The 21394-nt window shown below is 34.8% G+C and overlaps 1 protein-coding gene across 2 annotated transcripts in view; it reads left to right on the top strand.

Annotated features, from left to right (window-relative positions):
- Positions 1 to 21394, top strand: part of LOC121486358 (cadherin-10) — a 175723-nt gene that overhangs the window by 50895 nt on the left and 103434 nt on the right. For both annotated transcript variants that reach the window (XM_041747222.1, XM_041747221.1), the window contains exon 2: positions 12877 to 13232. In XM_041747222.1, coding sequence (XP_041603156.1) covers positions 13002 to 13232 — 231 coding nt within the window. In that variant the 5' untranslated portion in view covers positions 12877 to 13001. The remainder of the gene's footprint in view (positions 1 to 12876; positions 13233 to 21394) is intronic.

Genomic DNA, 21394 nt, shown 5'->3' with positions numbered 1-21394 from the left:
CATAAAGCATTACTCTTGAAACTATTTCCATATCTGTCAGATTAAATTGGGGGAGGTGGAGTTTATTTCTGAAGCTCAGTTCAAAAGTACATGATCATATATATGTTTGCTGCTAAGATCAGAGCCAGTTTCTCCATTAGGCAAAATAGGCACAGAGCTTAGGGCCCCCTGTACTTTTGGGGAGGGGGGGCTATGAAAGTGGTTTCATTTCTTTTAAAATCAGAGGTAAAAATTGAACTCTTAGGTCAAAGATAGTGCTTTAATATGTCATATTAATATATATGTCTTTATATGAATGTAGTTGTAAAATATTTTTCCAAAAATATATTTTTGCTATTATTATCTTACCAAGGAAAGGGCCCACAAAGGTAAACTATGAAGGGTCCATGCAAGACATCATAAAGCGGGAAAGTGAGGTTCTTGACAAGAAAAAGCTCCGCGGAGTGAGAGGGCTCCCTACCGGGTTGCCAACCTGTGTCTCCACCAACAGTCTTTTATTTAGGGAGCTCATGGTCTCAACAAACTTAGATCATCTTGGTTTGAGTTAAGACTGCTGATAACATCTTTGATGGCTTGCTTCTTTTTTTGGAGTTGGGCACAAGTGACTTATAACAAGACCCCAGGCCTGACGCGGGGGCAGGGTGGTCTGGTTTGTTCCCTCATCTCTGATTTCCTTACACCTCCACATTTTGGGGATTTCTGGGAGCCTGATCCCTTAGACCCTTACCAATCTCTCCCTATCTAGCCCTGCCTATCCCTCACTCAAGGAGACCCTTCAGATATATATCGATGGGTCATACACTTTGGGGGAAGATTGTCAACATGTATCTTGAGATGAGGGGGTAGAGAGAAAGAAGTTTCCAAAAGAATTTTTATATGTTAAAGTAGACTTACAGGATCCTAGGGGTCAGGCTAAGGTTGACTTCTGCCTTTAGAGAAGTGTCAACATCCAGGCAGTTAAGGCCCTAGGGGAATGCCACTCTGCCTACTTCAAGGACTCGTCAGTGGGCTATAGGGTTATAAGAAAATTTTATTTTATTTACCATTCCCTTCTACCTTTGTTTCCTACATCCCTATGGATGGGTGGGTGATGTTAGGGCTCCAGGAAATTGAGTCTGTGGGTCTTTGGAAGTTAGGCTATTGGTAAGATTTTTTTTTTTTTTTTTTTTGCTTACTTGTAAATCACTGAGGCAGTTGTAAACTGAGGGAGACTCCTGTCCTGCAGGACTGTGATCTCTGTAAGTTAACCATTTGTTTTTCCTTCCCTAAGCTTTAGCTCAGGCAGGAGCGCCTGAGGAATATCACACATATTTTACCTGGGATTGGGCGCGGGGGGGGGGGGGGGGGGGGGGGGGGGTAGGGGCGTGGTGTCAGCTTGCGCTTTGTTCTCAGCCTGCCTTCTGCTTCCTCTTCAATAACACAGGCCTGACTGAGATAGAGAAAACTGTGGCTGAAGAATCAAATGACTTGGACTCTGCATTATAACAGGCCTCCACCTGAATCGAGGTTTGAGCTTAGGTAGGCATCATAGGAATTGTGTCCTACAATCAAAGTGAAGTGATTCCATTTTGTCAATGCATACCCTCCTTTTTTGCCCTGAGCTTTGCACATCCTTTTCCCTGTTTGTGGTCCATTACATATTCATGACTCATTATTCCAATTCACAGAGCACAATGCCATCCCACTGGGTTGCCAGAACTCAGTTTAACTACTACACTTGTTTGCATACAACAGGCTCACAAGTACAAACCCTGACACTCTCTCCTCTTCCCTGGGTGTCATTTAGGATATGATCTCCTGCGGAAAGATTTCTCAGACCATCCATGTTTGGATTGGGTGCTCTTTTCACCCATTAACACTGAGTTCTTAGCCGGTGAGAATTGTTTCGGCTTTGTTCACGGTTAACAGCTTCCATATAGCAAAATGTGTGGCACCCAGAATATGCTCCATAAACATTGCTGAGAGAACAATTCTGAACGTCAGGGACCCCATCTACATAGAGAAAATTCTGAACACACTCCATTGAGATTGTGGAAAAGAAAAAAAAATGCCACATCCACATACAACTATTGATACAGCTAGTACCTTGGGGTGCTCGTGGTAATATAGCCTAATACTTCAAGTATCTACAAAACCCAGACTATGTTTTAAAGTCTAGAGTCTATACTTAAGCATTGATATCTTTAAGACTTAAAAACAGGAATGATTATTAGGAAAGAAAGATACAAACCTTGTATTGTCTTTTTTAGTTCAGTTGAAAACCACAATGAAAATGCCATTTAACATTGAGCCACACATTAAGAAAAATAGAAAATAAATTGCAATCTAGTGCTTTCTGCCCTCAAGACTATGAAATTTAACGCAATGCTATTCCAATTTTATACTTCAGCTACAGATGCATTATTTCGGAGTTAATCCTTTTTTATGTAATGGGCCTCCACATAGAGATAAGATAGGCTATCTGCAAATGGGCTTTTTAGTATTGTCCAAATATTTAAGCATAATTAGAATTAAAAATTAGTGCTGATAAAATTGTCTGCTTTTATTTAAGCCCGACCGTCTCAGAAATGCATGCCGAAAAGATTTGTCTTACGATTACTCTGCTTATCCACGTGTAATAACTATATTTATAAGTTAAGTAGAGTTTTTATGACCGATAGTATATCTCCACGTTTGTAGCTTTGACTAACTTCACAAATTAATGTCACGTCTTCTTGCACTTTTAGGTTTAACAGCAAGAATGCAGTTCGCTCTATGGTTAATCCCAACTTGGTGCCTATGCTACACATTCTCATAGTAGGACACGCTGAAATGTGTAGTGATTGTTTAAATACTAGTTACTAGTACATGCACGGGTCTTCACATAAGTAACTTTAGGAGGAAATTATCTTTAAGGGTTTTTTTTTTCTTCTAGCTATGGAAATTTTTTCTTGATGTTCTACTGAGAATGCACAAAATGAGGAATGCTATCCTATCTTGGAAAGGAATCCCTAATAAAACTCTCAAGCTTTCTCTCCCTATCTCTTCATTCATTGCTTTTCAGAAGCAGTTCAAGTCCTGAATCAAAGAAAATTGGGTACCAGATGGCTTTTATCCTAACATCTTTAAGTTACCCTGAGAGCATTCTTGCTACCAATTTCCACAAAGTGAAATAAATCCTAGCTACAGTAGAATGAGACTTCCAGGAAGCAGCAGGTGCAATGTCACAGCTGTATTAGCACTGCTAACTTGATCGAGGATCACGTTACATCTGGGACTGTCACTTGCTACTGAAGCTAAAAAGGCTGCTGAGAGCGAAGCAAGAACTCTTGGGTGCTGTTCTTTAGCTTGTTAGTGGGAACCTTCGAGAAAATAGCCACACCAACTTAGGTGTCTCACTCACCAATGCTTTCTGTTTACTCCCGCCACATGCTTTAACCACCCACTGCCCCAAATTTATATGTGTTATATCTGGTTTTGCTAATTGTCATTTTAAAATGCTAGCACATAGCGTAGCTGGCGAAGTGCCTTACTGGTTTGTGTGCGGGTCACATTCCTGGAGAATAAAATTAATTTCAAATGGTTTTGCTTGAAGGGGAATTTTAAGCTGAGAAGAATAGCAAGGATCAGAGCTTCTTGGAATTCTGTACGCGTTGGTAACAATCCTTGCGTTGTTTGAGAACTTATCTGATACTAGCAGACCTCTGTGTTACGCATTTCATTCAAAGATAATATACTAAAAAAAAAAAAAGATAATATACTGATTTCCTATTTGACTAATGTTTTGTATGAGTTCTGTGATGTAATACAGAAATAGGATAGGAGCATAAAATGCTATAAATGGCCCTTGACACGTTGTTGTGCTTTGTTTAGAAAAAGTTTCCCTCTCATCGAAACATTTTTGAAAGAATAATAATATTCGATCCAATTCCAAAACCATGCAATACTTTATGCGATCTCTTTATTTTAACGTTTGATTCAAGATACAAGACCCTGCTTCACATTTACAGGCTAAACAGAGATACATATGCAGATGCATACTTAAGATAGAATGATAAATATTCAACTTAGAATTATATATATCCTATGACATTCAAGCACAGTATGTAATATGTAATGAACTCTTGGAAAATATGATGAAGCATATGGACTCATATTATTTGAGTCCTTAGTGTAGTGCTTTGATTCAATTATCTCACGTAGTGCTTTGTACTAGACGCATAAAATGGTATCAGCTGCATAAAAAGGAAGTATTTAGTATGCACCGGCTCATTTAAATTGTATAAACACACCTGAAAAATGTTCCTTTATTTCTCAATGTTGAAATTTCATTAGGCTGTATTGGTGCTATGAAACTCTAAAAGGATTAAAATTGTTCATCCATAGAGGCTTGGATTTGGTCTTAATAATCTTTAGGATTTTCTATTGTGATTATAAATGGTAAAATTAAAGAAAGTTTTAAAAGCTGGTACATTAAGATCTTAATCAACATAATCAACTGACTGAAGAATGACTAATTCCTTTTATTAGCCAAGGATGGATTACAGCTTAATTGATCATCTGTGATGTGTGGAGACCTAATTAATAACTGAGATGTGTCAAAATGTCTACTATAGTATAGCCTATGACCTGCGATTCTTGGCTTACATATCTGTAAAAAAATTAACATGTTTTAGAGAAAATAATGGTTTTGATAAATATTTCGGAATAATGAAAACTCTGGTTGTAAAAATGAAATAAACTTCAGATAAACATTTGAAAATGTGCATATAAAGGGAAATACAGTTTATAGTATGAGCAGATGAACTGCTGTAGTGTGCTGACTTGAATCAAACAGGTTCTTCTGAAGAAAAAGAAAATCTGGAAAAAATGATTATTTGGAAATAATAATGGTCTTCCTGCAGTAGTCACCTTCTATTTTACTTTCCCATCAGTGTAATAGGCCACATACCTGGGCTGTGAATCATTAAACAGGGAAAAATCATAAACACATTCTGAAGATGATTTAGGTTTAGAGAGGTCTTCGATTTTTCTATTTTCAAAGTATGTGGTCCAGCCTCATCGGCCTTAAAGGGGAGCTTGTTAGAAATGCAAAATCTTGGGCCCCACCCAGACTTGCTAAAGGAGGATACTGACATCTAACAAGAGCCCCAGGAGATGTGAATTTACATTAAATTCTGCCAAACGCTGATCTAAAGGAATTATAGGGCTGCAGGATGTTACAGGATGGCTCAATAATTTTTAAACTTCATGTGATACTCATATTAAGTTATTTTTGAGATTAAAATAAGGTACTGTGGTTTTGAAAGGATTTCTTGAAAATAAATTTATGAACTGGAAATGACACTATAGAATTTCATTAATTTTTAGCATTTTCATATCAGGAAGTAGTTTAATTGTGGTCTCAATCCACTTAATTCCTTCTAATTATAATTCCGTCTGCAACTTCAAACAAGTGTAGCTCCCTTATATTTTCATATTCTAAAATTTAGTTTTTTTTGTCACTGTAAATAAGCCAACCTGAATTATTCAAAAGGTCTTTTTTATAATATATTTATTACTTAGTTCAAAAAATATTTACTTATGCACCTATATATCCATAACAATTCACTAATGAGGGAAGGTCAATAAAGTGTAAACACCTACACGTGATTTGAAATCATATATCAGTGAGGGAATGGTTTATATATGTAAAAAAAGTTACACGCCAGGCTTGAAATTAAATAAACAATGGGAAATCATGTAATGTATATAATATATTTTTAATTTTATTATTTATTTATTTATTTTTGTATACATTTTTAAAAAGATCACCTGGCTCCAGACATTGCAATGAACTGTAAGGTTCAGGTGTTATCTTCCTGGTAGTCAGATATGTTTAAAATTTTTAATTGAAAAATAAAATAAAATTTTTAATTGATTTGGGTCTTGGTGAAGTGGGTTTCGGAAAATTAATTTAGCTAACACCCTGTAGGATATATTTTAAAGTAAAAAAGATGAAGTTTAAAGAAATCTGTTAATTAGTGGACACTTGTTGCATGAAATGATGATTTAAAGAGTATATTGGCACATAGTATACAGTGAGTGGTGGGGGCAGGAAGTGGGGGGGGGGGCGTGGGGGGGGCTGAGAGCCATGAAGAAAAAGTCAAAAGCAAGGGTATATATGGACAGACCATGTTGGAGATGTACTTGATTTAATGGAAGTGTCAAAGATGTTCTGAATTTTGAGTCAGGCTAGTGGAAGAGTAATTATTTGTGGTATTTGTAATAAAGGAGCAATATTTTGAAAAGGCTAATAACGGCTTCTCGCAACCTAATACATACCTCGGGAACATTAACATAGGGCAAATTAACTGTTGGTTTGTTTCATATACTTTCCTATTTTTTTTTTATTTTGTGTGTGTGTTTATGAATTGTTCATTTTTTTTACAGCATCTTTAGGTTTCTAAGAAATTTAAGAGGAGGGTACAGAGATTTTGCATATACCCACCACCCCTGCACGTTCATAGTTCTTCCCACTATCAACATCCTTTACCAGAACGGTATATTTTTTACCAAGGAGCAACCTACACTGACAATCATTATTGCTCCATGTCCATAGTTTACCTTAGAGTTCACTCTCGGTGTTACCCACTCTATGGGTTTGGACAAATATGCAAGGATGAATGTGTAAAGTTCATGGGGATTCTCCTGCTATATCCTCTTGATCAGAGATTCTTTTCTTAGCCACCGTCCAATCTACTAGTGAGCATATCAAAAGCCTTTTTCATTTATGTTGCAGTGTTTTTTTAATCTCTCACATTTCTTTTTAGTTCTTTCTTAGAAGTTCCATCTCTGCTTTTGTTGCCCATCTATTCTTGTATGCTATCTACTTTATTTATCAGAACACTTAACATATTAATCATAGTTCCTTTAAATTCCAACTCTGATAATTACAACATTCCTGCCATGTCTGAATCTGATGCTTGCTGTGTCTCTTCAGTTTGTGCTCCTTTGCCTTTTGGTATGCCTTGTAATTTTTTTTTCTTTTTTCTTTTCTTTTTTTTTCCATTTTTTTTTAATCCATATAAAAACAGAGGGATGAAACTGCTGTAAATCGCCCTATAGTCATATGATGGGTTAAGAGTAGAGCCAGGGGAAGCATTCTATAGCCTAGGATGAATACTCTAATTTAGTGAGCCAGTGCCCTTGGATTGTGAACTTCACAAACTTTTCTCAGTTTTTCTCCTTCTGTGGGTGGAATATGATGGCTACATGAAAATGAGTCATATATTTCCCTTCGCCCAGGCCAATTAGGCTTTGATAAAACTCCAGTAAAGTTAGGCTCTGGTTAACTGGTTTCCCCTGAGGGCAGACCTTGTTAGGAACAGAGTGATCTGGGAATTTCAAAATGTTTTCTACTCCCCCTGCTGGAAGCAGAGGGGGTTTTTCTTAGATTTTACAATAGAAACCTGGTCAAGCTCCAGTAGGTAAATCTCACAATATCAAGGACCCCGCCTCCCCCACCATCATGGGATGCCCCTGGGGTTTTTAATTTTCAGAGTGGTGTGCACTAAGCCTCCAGTAATTTGTCAGTTATGGTTCATGTTTCCTACACACTATTGGTTCCAAAATGGTTTCTGCTTTTTTTTTTTTTTTAATAATTTTTTAAATTTATGATAGTCACAGAGAAAGAAAGAGAGAGAGAGGCAGAGGGAGAAGCAGGCCCCATGCACCGGGAGCCCGATGTGGGACTCGATCCTGGGTCTCCAGGATCGCACCCTGGGCCAAAGGCAGGCGCCAAATTGCTGCACCACCCAGGGATCCCCTGGTTTCTGCTTTTGAATCTCTGCTTGTAAGTCTGGTTTCCTTCATCTCTATCCCTCCAATCTCAGGAGCACTGGTTTGCCCAGAATGCTTCTTGCAGAACTTTTGGATCTAGAAGAGTTGCTAATTTTTTCAGTCTGTTCAGCTTTGTGTTGTTAGATTGTAGTGGTAACTTCAAGCTCCTTACCTGTGGAACACACACACAAAAAAATGATCATTCTTTTTTATTGATTAGTAATATTCTGTTGTACAGGTATACTATAATTTGTTTCTCCACTTACTAGTAATATTTGGTTTGTTTCCAGGTTTTTTGCTATTATCCACAAATTTCTATAAAAATTCATATCCAAGGTTTTAAAATTTTATTTATGTATTTATTTGGCAGGGAGGGGCAGAGGGAGAGAATCTTCAAGGAGACTCCCCCATGAGTTTGGAGCCCAACCTGGGGAGAGGGAGGCTCTATCTCACAACTCATGAGATCATGACCTAAGCCAAACCTAAAGTCTGAAACTCAAATGACTTGAGCCCCACCTCCCCCAGGTTTTAGATGCTTTCATTTCTATTTTTCTATTTTTCTATTTTCTATTTTTTCTATTTCATTTCTTTTTTTTTCTATTTATATGCTTTCATTTCTATTTTTTAAATACCTGGGAGCAGGGACACCTGGGTGGCTCAGCAGTTGAGCATCTGCCTTTGGCTCAGGGCTCCCAGGATCCAGTCCCACATTGGGCTCCCTGCATGGATTGCTTCTTCCTCTGCCTATGCCTCTGTGTCTCTCATGAATAAATCAATCAAATCTTAAAAAAAAAAAAAATACCTGGGAGCAGAAGACTAGATTATACTGTAGATGTATATTTACTATTTTAAGCATCTGCCAGTCTCTTTGCTGCTTTAACAATTTACCACAAACTGAGTGGCTTAATACAACATAGATTTCTCTATTGCATATCTAGATCTCAAAAGTCTAAAATTAGTTTGTCCACGGGGCTGTATTCCATCCAGTGGGTCTAGAGAAGAATCCACTGACTTCCTTTTTTAGTTCTAGGCTTCCTGTGTTTCCGCTGCTGCCCTCTTCCTGAGGGCACTTTGACCTCTTCTTTTATCTTATCTTGTACTGTTGACTCTGATCCTCCTGCCTTCCTCTTAAAAGGATCCTTGTGATGACAATGATCCCACCTGAATAATCCAGGGCACTCTCTTGAATCTCTGCAATCTTGCAAATAATAACCTCTGCAAAGTCCCTTTTAGGTTATAAAGTAATATATTCATAGGTTACAGATTCCAGGGATTAGAATCTTTGAGGGGCCATTATACAACCTACCAAGGAAATTATACATTGTCTTCCAAGGAAAGCATACATTTTATATTCCCTTCAGTAGTGTAAAATGGTTCTACTTCCTGCACATCTTCACTAACACTTAGTCATAGTTAATAGTTAATAGTCATTTTAATTTACATTTTTCAAATAATGATAGATGTTGAATGCTTTTATGTACTTTTTTATTTTCTATATTTTTAGGTAAAGTGTCAGTTCAACTGTTTTCCCCATTCATTTGTTGGGCTTTGGACTTTTTTTATTTTTGGATTTTGAGCATTCTTTGTGTATTCTAGATATAAGTCTATTATCAAATATGATTTGTAATCTGTTATTAAATATTTCTAGCTTGTCTCTTTTTTCTTAAAATATATTTTAAACATATTTTAATGATCTTAAATGAGCACTAAATGATGTATTTTACAATGTTCAAATTCATCAAGTTGTATACGTTAAACATGTACAACTTTTTGTATCTCTTTCATACCTCAATAAAGTGGTTTAAACATGAACATAATATAACAACAGAAACATGATTGTATTAGGGTTATATTTCACAAAAAGCGAACAATATCTGCCTATCAAAGTCTATAAAACATTACTGATATGAACTCATTAAGACAGAGATATACAGAGTGTACAGGTCAGAAGAATCAATGTTGCTATGATACCCATATTCCCCAGTTCTTCTAAAGAATCAATGTAATTGTAATCAAAATCCTCATAGCCTTTTAAACATGAAATTTTAGGGTAATTATAATTTTTTTTTTATTTTTTTTTTAGGGTAATTATAATTTTTTAAAAGATTTTATTTATTTTATTTATTTGAGAGAAATGAGGAGAGGGAGTGAAAAAGAGAGCACAAGTTGGGGCAATGGCAAAAGGAGAAAGAAGGAGACTCCCAGTGACCAGAGAGCCCTATGCAGGGCTCAATCCTAAGACCTCAAGATCATGACCTGAAGCAAAGGCAGGCATTTAACCATCTGAGCCACCCATGCACCCTGAGGTAATTATAAAAATTTTTATATATTTAAATATAAAAAATGAAACACCTAAAATAACCCAAAAAATTAAAAACACAAAAAATAAAAAAAATAAAAGAAGAGCAGAGCTGAAGGACTAACAATACCTGATTTCAAGACATAAATTTCAGTAATGGGGTGCCTGTGAGGTCATGATAATGGGGTCCTGGGATCAAGCCCCACATTGAATTCCTTGCTCAGTGGGGAACCTGTTTATCCTCTCTCCCTCTCAAATAAGTAAATAAAATTTTTTAAAATATAATAAATCAAGACAATGGGCTTATTGGTAGAAAGATGAACAAATAGATGAATGTAATAAACTAAAGAGCCTAAAAATAGACCCACAGATACGTAGACAAATGGATTTTTGACAAAAGCACAAAGGCGATTCACTAGAAAGAATGAACTTTTCAACAAATGGCGTTTGGACAACAACAAGGAACTCAATTCATAAGCAAAGAAAGAACTTCAACTCATATTTCACACCATATACAAAACTTGATTCAAGTTGGATTATAGACCTAAGTGTAACAACTAAGACTATAAAACTTTGAAAAGAAAACATAAGAGAGAAGTATTTTTGACCGTAAGTTAGGGAAAGATTTTTAGGTATGGTACCCAAACCTCAATCAATAAAGAAAGAAAAAATCATAAATCAAAATAATAAAAAATTAAAGCTTTTGCTTTTAAATGTTTACTTAATCTTGTCATTTTTTGAAATGGTTTTATCAAACAAACCATTATTATCCAATAATATTTATATAAAATATAGTTTAAATATATTAAATACTGATATTATATCAGTATTAAGTAATATATTTTATTATAGACCCTTCAGGAAACTTATTATTAAATAATAGATTTTAGAGTGATTATGGAAAAAAAGATTCCATGCATATGTGAAGCTCCAGTTATTTGCTAACAACTTTTATAGGTACAACTTCACCTACTTCTTCCCCCAAATATTGGTGCTTAGGCTTTTGAAATTATAGATAATGTTATAATTGCATTAAAATAATCACCAATATATCATATAGTTGTTGAAATATATTTTTAAAATGAAAAAATAGATGAGAATGACTGTTGTTTCAATAAGTTTTAAAGCTTTTACAGAAAAGAGCAGATACTCTGAATTACACACTTTCCTCTCTTAGAACTGTGTATGTTTATGGAGAATATCATCTATCATGCCCTGTTATGTAAGAAGACAAACATTGTTTTGGTAAATGTTCCTATTACTTAGGATCCAATCAATTTAAGTTTCTGTAAAGTCAGTGCTTTGTAATGTAAAATCATTTTATGTATCAGATAATTTCTCGACTCAAAGTATAGCATTACATGATGTTTTCTTAATACAGTTTACATCTGTCATGTTGAATGCTTCACATGCTGTAGAGAGCTCCACTGTCATTTAATACACTCAAGGGAAATTCTGCTTCAACATTAATCTTATTTGTAAAGCATGTTTGCATTAACCTTTAAATCTTCTTAATAAAATAAAACCAAGAAAAAAAACCAGTAAGCAGATTGCTTACAGATCACTGTAGATGGAAGCACAAATGTCAGTGTCAGTGCTGGAGTGCTTCGAATGCATTGCTATCTTAGAGAAGAGGAACTAGCAGGGTCGGGCCTGGTTAGTACTTGGATGGGAGAAGAGGAACTCAATCCTTTTGGTCCCCAAACCAGTTTTTGGATAACAAACATTCTATCCTATTTTGGAATTAAAGTCATACCTAGCAGAAAACAAACCGGCAAAAAACAATCTGCAAAGAAGATTTTAAAATAAAAATGATATTGTTAGGATTAACAATAACATAAATGAAGAATAAAAGAATTATGATTTCAAAATATGTATTTCCACACATAATGTTGAGGCATAACTATATAGAAACGGGGATGGTATTCAGATTTTCAAATCAATTTACCGTGTATTCATTCACTCAATTAAAATGTTTATTGATCATCTACTGTGTGTGTCTGTTGTAGACACTGTGAATACAGCAGTGAAATAATCCATGGGATTATAGCAAGGGGACAGAATATAACCCCCCAATAAATAAACGAAGTATTCGTAGTAATTTGGTGTATATGGAATACGAAGAAAGATTTTGAGACAGACCTGAAGGAGACAGGAAACCGAGAAACACAGTAGCAAAAAAAAAAAAAAAAAAAAAAAACAGATATAAGCACAAGCCCCAACCCACCTCTTCCACTCCCTCCCACCACCCCTTGTCTGAATAAATTAATTAATTACTTAATTAATAATAAATAAACATTTAAATGTCATTGCTTTGCCAACAGATGTGTTTTCTTTTTTTTTTTTATTTTTTTTATTTTTTTTTTCAGATGTGTTTTCTATAGTGTGTTTGAATCACTATTTTGTTTTCAATGTTTCAATTTATGTTAAATTACTCTGAAAAACTTGACATGCAGAATTAGCTACATTTTCATTTTATATAGGGATAATAATTCTTGAAACCTGTTGTAATGACAAAAGAAAAAAATAGATAAAAGCATAATATGCCCCTTCCTTAGAACTATTTGAAATAAATTATTTCCCATGGTCTTTTCATAAATTTAGACATGTTACTAGACAGGTATGTTTCCCAAGGCTAATCATTATTTTATATAAAAGAGAGAAAGTAAATATTTTAGTTGCTATTAGTTAATTTCTATCACTTTAAGTTTAAAGTGACAGGTAACATTCATAATGTTGTCCACTGACTTTTTTTTTATTTGTTTGTTTGTTTGAAGTTTTTGGAGACATGTCCAAGGCGTTGATGAGATGTTGGAAACCAGTTGAGACACAGTAAAATTCACCCCAATAAAATAAGACTGCTTTTTCTTCATCCACGTTGGAAATTTTCAAGAAGTGAACTATGACAATATATCAATTTTTGGTACTATTTCTACTCTGGGTATGCCTGCCACATTTCTGTTCTCCAGAGATAATGTTCAGAAGGACTCCTGTGCCCCAGAAGAGAACTTTAGGTACACGTGTACCTAGGAGTGATGGCAAAATTCTGCATCGTCAAAAACGTGGGTGGATGTGGAATCAATTTTTCTTACTGGAGGAATATACAGGATCTGATTATCAATACGTGGGCAAGGTAAGTCTGCACTGAAATGTCAAATATTTACATTCTTTCTTTACATGTCTTAGTAAGGAAAAATTGAAGGTTTCTAATAAATTTGATTCTCTAAATATCCCTAAAGCAATTATTGTTTATGGAATACACATTGTAATTTGAAAAGCTATGGAATATGTAAATACAGCATGATAAAAGTAGAAGTTCATTTGCTAGAATTAACTCTGTCCATTTCCTTATGGATTAAATAAGTACTAAAAATTGCAATTTTAGGATTCATAGTGATAGTGAGAAAACTATGTCAAGATAGCTGCTTAAAATGACATATTGCTCTTGATTTCAGTAGGAAGAAAAGACATTTAAAAGTTGTTTAATAAAAAAAAAGTTGTTTAATATTCTACAGAATGAGAAGGCAAATGTCATTAAAAATATGACCTAAGGACAAAAATCAGCTTTTTGATAAGAAAATGTATTCCAGATATGAGTCTTATTTGTTTTTCTTTTATCTCACGCTATGGACACATTTGTATAAAGGAAAAATAAATAGAAGAGAAGCAGGTAGAAGTAGTTTACTTGTGATATGTGCACAGAAACAAGTTTTCATTCTATTCAATAATAAAAGTTAGTGAGGAAAAATAGTTATGGTTGAGAATGAAATGAAAAGTAATGATGAATGTTTTTATATACAACATTGTATTCATTTTCAGTGTTTTTTTGGCACTATCTGTATGTACTAAAAGTTAGATACTGTCTTAAGAAAGTTCATTTTAATAGCCTTGGTTATTTTTATGGACAGCATAAAAATATATCAAAGAAAACTGAGAAATACACTAGTAAAATAAAACCAAATATAATCACATGTTAATCCATCATTTGTTAACACTGTAAAATTAGGTCACATACTCCTATACAAATTATGATACCATGATGGAGAATTTTGTATTAACCTAAACTTTAATAGCTTTGTTCAAATAATTAAAATTGTACTAGAAGCTTTTATCCTCTAAGAAAAACTATTTTTAAACTATTTTTTAAAAACTATTTTTGAAAGAATTTTTTAATTGATTTTAAAACACTTGGCTATGTTTGTTCATGTTCCAATTATTTCAGTCCTTTTTAAATGTCTGGCAACATGACAAAGATGAAATTAAAGGTTAAATGTTGTATTGACTAGAAGAAGGAGGAAAAGCAACAGCAATCAGAGTAATCTTACCAGAAAGCACAGAGTAGCAGACATCGCAGGTCGCACCTGATTGGATGCCTAAGATCAGAGGGTTAAGGTAAATTTTATGGTTGTTGTGATAGACAACTTTTAGTTCATGAAAGCAATCACATGAAAATGTAATAAAAGAAATCTAGACCCAAGAAACTATAAAGTAAGTAGTTCCCCTATGGTTCTTCCTAAACATAGCACTTACTTGGTTTATTGGCAAGTGTTTTCCATCATCTAGTACATTTTAATGAGGATTTAATAAGTGTTGAAAAATTACTATTACATTATATACTCTCTTATGATAGTCCAGTGACTTGAGTACTTTTATTTGTTGTCTCTCAGGAGAAGGTCAGCACTTTGAGATCAAGACCTTTACTGTAGAGTTCACTTGGTCTCTGTCGCTTTGAGTAGAGCTTAAGATTTAGTTGATTGAATTAGTTGCAGTGAACTGAATTCCCAGAATCATCTGATACTACTTGGCTCTTTGGTGGGGAAAACAAGTCGAGAATTTACATTCTTAAGGACAATTGAAACTGGCAAATACTTACAATGTACACATCTTGATATATACATCCCAAATATTATTCTTCCTTTTCTGCGTGATAGAAGCAAATTAGAAACCTTTTTCAGTTGTAAATGTACACATCTGCATATGTCAAAAAGGCAATGTGCAATATAGAATATTTTAATAAACATTAATTAAAATGAATATAAAAAATTTCAAATCCCCTAAGTATTCTTTCCAACAGTACTTACGGTAAATGCATTATATATTCATCCTTTCTTTCAGAAACTTCACTTCCAGTTTTTACTACCCATAACATAAGAGTGTAATTTGATGCTAAGTGATTCAATGCCTCTAGGTTAGCTTAGAGGTAGTGGTAGTGTTCTACTTATTGCCATATGGGAAGACGATAGACACTCCATTGGAATGGGAAATATTTGGGGAACTGAGAATAAGAACAATAGAGAGAATTATACTGATGGAGTGAGGACAAGCCTGAACCACATATGCAAAGAAGGAGAACATTTTTTTTTTTTAATCACAATCTGCCAACCACATCCTATAAAGAATGGACGACATGTAATTTCTACATAAAAAACCCATTACTACTTAGGGAGTTAAAACAGAGGGAAAAACCAATTGCTTCTCATTGGGTAAGAGCTTAGGAAAAGACTGTAACCAACCATCAGTGGAACTAGGATGTAACCTTGTTTCTACCACTATTTTTCTCACAGTTATTAAAAAAAAAAAAAAAAAGCCAACCGAAAATGAACTCAAAGCATTTCTTTGTTCAGCTCTCAATGATCAAAAAATTCCTCTATGTCATGCAATCAAATACATTCTAAACCAAAATGTTTGTCGTAAGTTTTTTTTTTCTTTTCAGTGAGATAATCACAAAATTGACTTTACCTTCCATTCCAAGGGGTGTAAAACTTGAACTCCAAGTGATCCATTTCTGTACTATGTTGCTTTCATTTTGCAACCTTCTACAGCTGTATTATAGTTTTCTAATTTGAAAAACATTGTGATTATAAACTACTTTTGTTGCTTTAAGCATAACTCTTAATCACAGTTTCTCACTGCCTGATTCAGTTGCCCTGGACAAATAATTTTGAATCTCTAGCTTCCAAATATTCAATAGAATAAATAATGACATTGAACTAGATACTCTTGAATTTACTTTTAGTATAATAGATACAGAGTTCTAAGAGAAATACTCATTTTATTTACTGCAAATTTTTGTCTGCATTTTATATAATTATTCTCAAGTGGAGAAGAGTATGTTAAAATTAGATTTTTAATAAAAACCAGATACTGAGAAGAATCCCCAAACACCAAAAATTTAATAACGTACTTGGGTAACAAGAAGACTGATTCTGAGTCAGCATAGTATGACAATTCACCCCAGGCAGTGAAAACACAATAATACTTTAAAAATAATTAGGGTAACTATCTACATTTCTCGATATAATGAAAACAACCAGGTCATGGTAGGTGAGGGGGTTGCTACTGGCGTCTAGTTGCCAGAACCCAAGGATATTGCTAAAAATCCTACGATGCACAGGACAGACCTCCATAGAATTTTCTAGTTCAAAGCATAAGTAGTGCCAAGACAGAGAAACCCTGTCCTAGTTTGCCCGTCGTTTACATTTTCCTAAACAGCTCAATCTTTATTTTAGCTCTTTCTGGGTTCTTACTTCCGAAACTGCTCTCAGTTATAATTTTATTTCTTCCTTCCAAGTTGCCATGAGTATTTGGTTTTTGAAACTTAGATTTCTTTCAAGGTCTCCTCTCCTCCATGTCCTATCTAATCCTTAGGGTATGCATTTGGCTCCAGCCTCTCGATCATCCTTCTCTGTAGACTTGTGGGCTCCACAAGCCTACTAGGAATGAAGTATGCATTCCTTCTTTCAGTAAATATCTACATGTACCAATCAGGTACTACTACTGCATTAAGTGTACATTGGCAAAAATATAATTTCTCTGCTCACAAAATATCTGCTTTTAAGAGAAAGAGAAAATAATAAATAGAGCTAACAGCAGGTTAATCTCTGATAGAGCACAGAACCCAAAAGCCAAGAAGAGAAAAATAAATGCCAAATAATCCCCATGTTCTATGTCTGCAGTACTGTAAATAAAGTGGAAATATTCCTCAGCCATTAGAAATGACAAATACCCACCATTTGCTTCGACATGGATGGAACTGGAGGGTATTATGCTGAGTGAAATGAGTCAATCAGAGAAGGACAAACATTATATGTTCTCATTCATTTGGGGAATATAAATAATAGTGAAAGGGAATAGAAGGGAAGGGAGAAGAAATGGGTAGGAAATATCAGAAAGGGAGACAGAACATGAAGCCTCCTAACTCTGGGAAGCGAACCAGGGGTGGTGGAAGGGGAGGAGGGCGGGGGGTGGGGGTGAATGGGTGACGGACACTGAGGGAGGCACTTGACGGGATGAGCGCTGGGTGTTATTCTGTATGTTGGCAAATTGAACACCAATAAAAAATAAATTTATTATTAAAAAATAAAAAATAAAATGGTTTGGGATTGGCATTGCATAGATCAATAACATTGAAAGTTAGAATGGACAGTCGAGGTATATCTTTTTATTTTTTATTTATCTGTTGATATTTCTTTGGAGGTATTTGGATATACAAAGCTTCATAAAAGAAGATTGTTGAAAATTTCTAGAAGGGTTTTCCAAAAATTGAATAAAACATGATCCGTGAAAGAATGACCCAGTTTTAAACAGGATACCAGAAATACCAACTGTGCCCATCTTATTAGACCATGTTCCTTTTCCCATTAAAAATATGAGTGCAGGGGCAGCCCGGGTGGCTCAGTGGTTTAGCGCTGCCTTCAGCCCAGGGCCTGATCCTGGAGACCCGGGATCGAGTCCCACGTCAGGCTCCCTGCATGGAGCCTGCTTCTCCCTCTGCCTGTGTCTCTGCCTCTCCCTCTCTCTCTCTCTGTCTCTCATGAATAAATAAATAAAATCTTTTAAAAAAAGTGAGTGCAATCCAGTCAAACCTGGTTACAGTGGAGCAGTGGAGAAAGAATAGTTGGAACTTGGATAGAGATAAGAAACTGCCCCAACCTCTCCATTACCATCTTCCTGGGGTGAACAGATCTGAATTGAATACGTGGAGAAACTTATGCTACATATGAGTTCCGAAAATTGCAAACATTTTAATGGACACTGAATATTCTCTTCAGAGAATTGGATAGTTTAATAACTGTCATGATATTGTTCTCGAAGCTAAAAATCCGGGTGACTTTTTTTTTAGTCCAAATATGACCAAAAAGACCTACATTAAAAAACAAGTAATAACAGCAGGAAACTCCTCAGCTGCTCAATATATATCAGCCTGATCTTAGTGGTGGGATGGGGCCGGGCAGAGTGTCGGTATGCAGTTCTTTTCTATTTGGACCTTATTAATTGCAGCCATTAAAGGAATGAGGCATGAAACAACACAGTAGGTAATTTTAAATAGAAGAAGTCCTGGGAAAAAAATAAATCAGGATGATTTGATAGATGTTGGTAGAAACTCCTTTAGATTAGATGGTTATAGACCTTCCTGATGAGGGGACATTTGGACTTTTTGGATGAATAAAGACATTCTTCCCTGATATATAAAGAACACAAAATAAAGTGAGTATGAATTAGAGTTTTTAAGACCTTTTTACACTAATCCTCAAGCAAGAGGAAATTAAAGCATTTTTAAAAAGAGGCATGCCCTGCAGAACATTGATAATGTTTTCCAGGCAGACCACCTCTTGGTTTTTAATTCTCAAAGTGCACACAATATTTATATCTCTCAATACAATGATATTTCGGCTGGCAGTTATATAGGGAAAATATGCTTACATTCTCAAAGCTCACTATGATAATTTAACAAAGCAATCTTTAGAAAGGTATTGAATTGCATTGCAGATACACTTCCATTGAAAATAAAACCTTAAAACCACACATAGATGGTTTGAAGACAACAAACACTGTCAGAAAGCTTGTGTGAGCAAGGTTTATAAACACACAGAGAAGCCATGTAAATTCATATTAACCTTCAGGTAACATGGGTTTAGGCATTTTACATATTAACATTATAGCACGTTATTCATAGTATATAGGTTTTACTGTACTTTGGTTGCTTTTGAGGACATTGGTTTTGAGTTTAGGTACAACGTGTGAGCATTATATTTTTTTTTCCCATGTAAGATAATAGGAGATAGTCTCCCTTTTAGCTTTTTCAAAATACAGAAAAATAGCAAACTGTCAAATATTGAATGTTAAAAAAAAGTAAATGAGATAAATAGAGTTAAGTATGGGGTGCTCCTATGTGAACAACCACCACAATCATTCTTTTATAAGTCCTTCTAATTAGTAGCAATAACATACGTTTACTACAGCCTTCCTTGAAGTTACTGACATGACATGTTACCAAAATCAAGGTGACTCATGTATACGTGTGATGACTCTATTTTACAAACTCATGAAACAACACACAAAGACACACACAAAACCCAACCCAAAAGACATTTGTCACACTCCCCTGCCCATTCTGTCCTCTAGGGATTTACGGGAAGTTTTTTTTTCACCCATTCTTTATTTTTCCCCCTTGAGTTCCTAACCCAGAAATGCTACTAATGTGATCGTTTCTTTCCCACCACAGGCTTCCTTCTGTATATTCCTGTCTCATCTTCCCCATTTTACTAACCCCTATCCACAGAAGCTTCTTCTTCTCTTTCCCTGTTTCTTCAGCTAGTCGCATAGCATCTTTTAAAATCTACCTCCCTATGTTATAACCCTTGAACTTATTTTTATTAGAACATATTTTAGATAGAATACAATTATGGATTTACTTTCTAAAGAATTTTGCTCTGTGATGTTAGGACAGTGAATTCACAAAGGCTAGTAATAGTTGGAAGTAGATAGAAGAGCTTTCATATAATAATAGACTGATAATACAGGATGACTCAAAAATTTTTCTGTGCCAAATACATTTTGAAAAACTTTACCTGTTATATAAAAATAGTTCAATTTAAATGTATAGTTTAACCCATAATTTTTCAAATATAAACTTTTAGGAAACATAATTATTTTATAATGGAGATGATGTGAAAATTAAGTCAATTACCCTTAGCAAAAACTTGAGAGAAATCTCTGTGGATGAAAAATGTATTAAATCTCATGTAAATTTGCTCAGCAGAAAGTGTCTCAAGGTAATTTATCAGTAACAGGTGCATGTGTAATGGTCATGAAGCATGGGAAATTATTATTATGGTATTATGAATTTCTACCAAAGCCCTCTCATTTTCATTTTTGGAGACAATCCATAATTATATATCCAATTAAATGTTGTCCCCATTGTACTAAAGAATAATACTCTCTTTAGTAAAGAAAATGAAAAAGTGGGAGGGTATATTATTGTGTTTGCTCATCAATGTCTCTTACTCTGTATATGTCCATATATTCAAATTCTCAGTTGCTTCTTATGAAAGCATGAAAAGGAGGGAATTCTATAACAAATTCTCTGAAGCGAGCTCTTAAATTTTTACATAATATAGTTAAATTTTTACATTCGCTGTATTAAAGAATTTTATTTAACCTTAATATTTTATTTTATTATCATTGCTATTACTATTGTTTTTATGATTATTGTGATGTTGAGTAACTGTTCTATGGCTTCTCATAATTGTAACTAAAAGCTGAAATAAAGAACAGTATGAACGTGTAAGTTTCCATGTAGAGGAACTAAATTTAGAAAAGGGAGCAGGGACACCAGGGTGGCTCAGTTGGTAGGGGATCTGACTGGATTTCAACTCAGGTTATGAACTTGAGGTCTTGGGATTGAATGCAGAGATGGGACTCCTGCTCAGCTGGGGTGGCTTCTCTCCCCTGCCCTTTGCCCCACCCGCTCTTCTCTTGCCCTCTCTGACTCTCATAAATAAATAAGTCTTAAAAAAAAAAGAGCAGTAATTTTGCTGGGATATAATATACACACCTTTGGTTCTCTCCTCAGAACTCTAATCTGCAATAAGCAAAGGGTATTTTATGTAAATTTCAGATTTCCTCTTTAGGTAAAAATTTTTCACTAACTTCACATTTTAAACCATACTTCATGTGTTTATGGATTATATAAAACTATTAAATTTAGAATTTTAAATTAAGATGCCAACTCTCAGCCCAGTACTAAAATTATTTTACCAAGTAGGAAATTTTACCAAGTAAGAGCATGTACTATTATAGACATTTTTCTAAAGGAACATTTCCTATTTTGGCTGTTGTTTAGCTTAAATTCCATCAGTGAACTTTTCAGTTCTGTGTTGTGTCTTCCAAATATCCCCCCCCCCAAAAAAAAAACCACTCTGAAACCACTGAGTTTTTCAATTTTCCTTGACACCAATTTTGTCACAAACCTGCCTCAAATCTAGCACCAAATTTAGTTTGTACGTATGTGTT

Source organism: Vulpes lagopus, chromosome 3 (genome assembly GCF_018345385.1).
Source record: "Vulpes lagopus strain Blue_001 chromosome 3, ASM1834538v1, whole genome shotgun sequence".
NCBI lineage: Eukaryota > Metazoa > Chordata > Mammalia > Carnivora > Canidae > Vulpes > Vulpes lagopus.
This window is presented reverse-complemented; position numbering and strand designations above follow the sequence as displayed.